At 39.0% G+C, this 5,412-nt stretch overlaps 2 protein-coding genes across 2 annotated transcripts; both read left to right on the top strand.

Moving 5' to 3' along the window:
• The first annotated feature begins 2,662 nt into the window (after positions 1 to 2,662).
• Positions 2,663 to 3,226, top strand: LOC142607597 (uncharacterized). Its single transcript, XM_075779139.1, has one exon. The coding sequence runs from the start codon at positions 2,663 to 2,665 to the stop codon at positions 3,224 to 3,226; it is 564 nt and encodes a 187-aa protein (XP_075635254.1).
• A 480-nt stretch (positions 3,227 to 3,706) lies between these two features.
• LOC142607595 (uncharacterized) lies at positions 3,707 to 4,243 on the top strand. The gene has a single exon (XM_075779138.1). It carries the CDS (start codon positions 3,707 to 3,709, stop codon positions 4,241 to 4,243), a length of 537 nt encoding a protein of 178 aa, XP_075635253.1.
• Positions 4,244 to 5,412: the final 1,169 nt, after the last annotated feature.

The raw sequence follows: 5,412 nt of genomic DNA, 5'->3' as shown, positions 1-5,412 counted from the left end.
CCCAACCATCTTGGGAATGCTGTATAGAAGGTAATCTTTCTTTTGAGGATAAGCTTCAAGGAAGGTAGCCAACAACAAAGGAAGAAACATTTGGGAAGAAGGCTGCTACCACTACATTAAATGCTCTGTACGTAACCAATTGATTGCATTTATGTGGAAATGACATCTAAACAGTGATATTTCAGTTTACAGCTATTCACAAATCTTCTAGGAGGTTTTTGATGGGACAAGCATCCAAGAGATCACCTACAAGATCAACAAGTGGAAGGCTAGGATGAATGATGAAAGGACTATATAAGGGAAAGACCCTCTTGAAAAATGGGGCATGTAATCTGAAAAGAGAGAAAAGAATAAACATTGAATTCAGATAACTTGAGTAATTATAAGAACATCTCCTCCTCGGACTTGACCAAGGAGTGTTATTTCTACCAAATTGTGCTTTTAGTTTTCTTCACATGAATCTAGTTAATTATGGCCCATACTTAATTTGCTAAGACATAACCTGTAAAATCCATCCTCTTACAAATACATTGTTTTGGGCTTGTTGGGCCACCATCTATTGTGGTGGGCTGAGGCACCAAGTCTAGTCCTTACAATTGGCGCCGTCTATAAGAAACAGGGAAGTACTTACAATTTTAGTTAGGGTTCGTTTGGTTGAGAGAATGGAAAAGTGGGAAGATAAAAAATGCAGAGAGGATAGAATAATAGGAGGATAGAAAAGATTTTAGTTTCCCTCATTTGTGTTTGGTTGGGAGAGTGGAAAAGTGGATGAATGGAAATTTTTTTTGTTTTATTGAAAATAAAGTTTGTATAAATTGACCATTATGTTCCTATTAATTAAATAAAATAAAAGGTAACACATTATACTTTTAAAAAAAAATTATGTATAGATAAAAATTAATTAAAGTATAAAAAAAAGCATAACAAAATGTTTTCAATAAAAAAAAGAGTACACACAAAAAAACCCAACCAAAATTAATAATAAAATAAACATATGAGCACAAAAAACAAGAAAAGAAAGCTGTACATCCAGAAAAAGTCAAAGAAAATAAAAAGAAGAAAAGAAAAGAAGCTACGTTCAGACTTTAGACAAAAGAAAAGAGGAAAAAAAAAAAAATGAAAACCATCACGTCAGTAATAAAGAAAAAAAATCAAGGGAAAAAAAAGAAGTCAACATGTTAGTAACAAAGGAAGAAAAAATGAAGGGAAAAAAAAGAAGTCAACACATTAGAGACTTGAAGGTGAATTTTAAGGGTATTTTTGGAAGCTCATTTCATGAGTTTCTTCATTTCAGTTCTCCATTTTGGAGAGAAATTTTTTTGGTGGACTAGGAGAGAGAACACTTAGGCTCCATCATTTATTTCCCTCTTTCTCCCCATTGGGGATTCTAGCATTTTACCCTCATTTTAAAAAAAATTTGGCAATATGCCCCTGTTTTAAAACTCAATTTCCTCAAAATCGAGTTTCAATGAAGAACTCGATTGGTTAAAAATTAAGTTATGCTTGATCAAACTTAAAAAAAAAAAATTGCATGGAACTCGAGTTCCATTGAAAATGCCGCTATAAGTGTTACTGAACGCCGCTATAGGTTTTGGGTTGATCAAACTAAAAAAAAAAAAAATTGTATGGAACTTGAGTTCATGGAACTCGAGTTCCATTGAAAACGCCGCTATAGGTGTTACTGAACGCCGCTATAGGTTTTGGGCTGATCAAACTAAAAAAAAAAAAATTGCATGAAAATGCCGCTATAGGTGTTACCGAACGCCGCTATAGGTTTTGGGCTGATCAAACTTAAAAAAAAATTGCATGGAACTCGAGTTCCATTGAAAATGCCTCTATAGGTGTTACCGAACGTGGCTATAGGTTTTGGGCTAATCAAACTTAAAAAAATTGCATGGAAACACCACTATAGGTGTTACTGAACGCCGCTATAGGTATGGAACTCGAGCCCCATAAACTCGAGTTCCATGCAAATTTTTTTTTTATAAGTTTAATTGCCCCATACTCGATTTTATACTAATCGAGTTCTTCATTGAAACTTGATTTTAATAAAATCGAGTTTCGAAACAAGGACATAAGCCTAGATAGTTTGGAAATAGGGGCATATTGCCAAATATTTTGAAAAATAAGGGTAAAATGCTAGAATCTCCCTCTCCACCCAACCAAACACACTCTAAAAAAGTTTTCCTTTCTATTTTCTCTCCAAAGTTTTTCATCCTTCCTATTTCACCTTCAAACAAACACACCCTTAGCCATGGTGGGTTCAGAATCAAATAGAGAAGAATTTGTGGGGTCACAGCGTGAAGATCAGTTCGTAAATCTTGAGAGGAGGAGAGATCGTGAGATTAATCACCCTCCTAGTGTTCATACAAGTTATACTAGTAGGAGTCGCTCTTGGACTGGAAGCCATGTCTCACATAGGGAGGAAACTCGGAACCTTAGGTTAGAGATAGATCACTTACGTAGGAAGTTACGTCGCAGACAACGAGAAGCGTCCCCTCTTAGTTTCGGAATTGACTCAAGTGAAGATGGGAGTTACCGGCCAATGTCTAGAACACCTCCTAGTGAATCTTTTTCTGCACCTTCATAGTTGGATAAAGAGTAACGATATCACAAGAAAAGGGATAAAATCCCGACCCCTAGGAGCTCGGGGAATGACGTAATGAGTAAGGCTCTGCGTCAGATTTCAAAATCACATTTTACCCACAAAATTGATAGGGCTAAACTCCTTCGTTGGTTTACACAACCCACTTTCATTATATATAATGGGAGAACTGTCCTCGTTAAGCACATTAGTCATTTCAATCAGAGGATGACTGTTCATTATAGGAATGAAACTCTGATGTGCAAGGTTTTTTTCTCTAACTTGAGACCTGTCGCAATAAGGTGGTTCGATGGTCTGGATGAGGGCTCAATTAGCTCTTTTGAAAAGCTCATTAGAGCTTTTGGAGCTCGATTTGTTACATGTAGTAGGGTTCCTCATCCTTTAGATTCTTTGCTGTCCATGGTAATGAGAGAGGGTAAGACCCTGAAAACTTATTCAGATAGACATTGGGAAACGTTTAATGAGATAGATGAAGATTTTGAAGATGTGGCAATAAGGACATTTAAAGTTGGCCTCCCTACTGAGCATGATTTGAGAATGTCCTTGACAATGAAACCTGTGCGAAGCATGCACCAGCTAATGGATAGGATTGACGAGCACAAACGGGTTGAGGAGGATTAGCAGCAAGGGAAGGGGAAGTCAAATGTGGCTCAACGTGATCGAAGAGACTTTAGGTCAGAAAGATATAACAATAACTGACCTAGGAGAGATTTTGCTGGACATACTGAGCATCCTAGTGCGCAGGTGATTAGTACAGTGTTCAAGGGGCCTGTTCATTAGATTCTTGAGAAAATAAAAGTTGAGCCATACTTCAAGTGGCCAAATAAAATGGGAGGTGACCCTACGAAGTGTAATCAAGATCTTTACTGTCAGTATCATCAAGATCGTGGGCACACTACTGAGGATTGTAGAACTTTCCGTGACTATCTAGAGTAGTTGGTCAAGGTTGGGAAACTGAGAAAGTTTTTGCATCAACCTTTTGGCCAGGGGGGCCAAGTTGGGTCGGCATACCAAAGGGAATTGGCCTCGAGACCAACCCTAGGAACAATTAGCGTAATTCTTGCAGCCCCAGGTCGGATTGGGGGATGTCCCTCCGGGATTATGTCCATAGCAAGACCATACACTGAGGACTCGGTCCTTGAGTCCAAACGAGGGAGAGTGGAAGTCCGACCAGCTTTGAGCTTTTCTGATGAAGATAAGGTTGGAACTTATCAATCACATGATGACACCTTAGTGGTCACCCTTCCGATGGGAGGATACGATGTAAGGAGGGTCCTGGTAGATCAGGGCTGTGGGGCAGAGATTATGTATCCTAACCTGTACAATGGACTTAATCTAAAACTTGAGAATTTAGTTAGCTATGATTCCTTTTTGGTGGGGTTTAATGGGAAGACAGTCATCTTAAAAGGCCTGATCAAGTTACCTGTTCAAACAAGGTCAAAAGTAGTTGAAGTAAATTTTATTGTGGTGGATGCTTATTCACCTTATATTGCTATTTTGGCAAGAACCATGACTCCATGCCATGAGGACCGTCTCTTCGAATTTACATTTGAAGGTGAAGTACCCCTTAAGGGGTCAGGTCGGGGAATTGATTGGAAGTCAGACCATGGCAGGACAGTGCCTGGTCGCTGCTATTAGACATCAGTTTGAGGTAGGCACCTCGGCTACCCAAGAAAAGGCCTTGTAGCAATTAGCCTAAGTAGCTAATCCCCCAGATATTAGAGATGGGGGGGAGGGGGTAATGTGTGAAGAGCTTGAAAAGGTTATTGTGAACACTGATGCTGATAAGTATTTTCAAGTTGGGGTTCATTCCCTCCTCGAGAGAAAGAGGACTTATTGGTCTTTCTTAGGAAAAATGTTGATGTATTTGTTTGGAGTGCGTATGAAGCTCTCGGGATAGATCTAGATTTCATTAGTCATCATCTAAATGTGAACCCGACGGCTATCCCTAAGAAAAAATCACCTTGGCACTCTTATAAAGAGCACTCCGAGGCCGTTAAGGAGGAAGTAAATAAACTTAAGCGCGGGGGGCAATTAAGGAGGTGCTCTATTCGGAATGGCTAGTTAATATAGTGGTGGTGAAGAAGAAGTCAGAGAAATGGAGGGTGTGTGTGGATTTCACTGATATGCATAAGCTTGCCCCAAGGATCCCTTTCTGATCACTTGGATTAACCAGTTAATCGATGCTACGATCGGCCATCCTTGAATGAGCTTTTTGGATGCCTTTCAGGGATATCATCAAATGCCATTAGCTTTGACCGACTAGGAAAAACTGCCTTCCTAACTCCTACTGGAAATTATCGCTGTCGGGTAATGTCTTTCGGTTTGAAGAATATTGGATCCACTTACTATAGGATGTTGACTAGAATGTTTAAGGAAAAAATGTAGAAGTGTATATAGATGATATGGTTGTGAAGAGTAAAGTAGCAGCTGAGCACTTAATTGATCTGGGAAATGTGTTTGAAATATTAAGGAAACATAAATTGCGTCTTACTGCCTCAAAGTGTTCCTTTGGTGTCAGTTTTGGCAAATTTTTGGGGTATATGATTATGCATCGGGGGATAGAAGTTAATCCTGATCAAATTAGGGCAATAAGTGACTTACGACCTACTCGGAATCCTAAAGAGGTGCAAAAATTGACCAGAATGACTGCTGCCCTAAACAAGTTTATCTCACAGTCCGTAAATAGGTGTCGACCAATTTTTTAGCTTCTTCATAAATGGAAGGGATTTGAGTGGACTGAAGAATGCAACCTTGCTTTCCTGGAGTTGAAGGAATTCTTGTCCTGACCACCTATTCTCTTTAGG

This window comes from Castanea sativa, chromosome 8, assembly GCF_040712315.1.
Source record: "Castanea sativa cultivar Marrone di Chiusa Pesio chromosome 8, ASM4071231v1".
Lineage (NCBI taxonomy): Eukaryota > Viridiplantae > Streptophyta > Magnoliopsida > Fagales > Fagaceae > Castanea > Castanea sativa.
Note: the sequence above shows the minus strand (reverse complement) of the source record. Positions and strands in the feature narration are given on the sequence as shown.

Bases quoted from the DNA above. Each gene is read 5' to 3' on its own strand.
- LOC142607597 (XM_075779139.1), top strand. From the start codon at position 2,663: ATGAGTAAGGCTCTGCGTCAGATTTCAAAATCACATTTTACCCACAAA.
- LOC142607595 (XM_075779138.1), top strand. From the start codon at position 3,707: ATGTCCATAGCAAGACCATACACTGAGGACTCGGTCCTTGAGTCCAAA.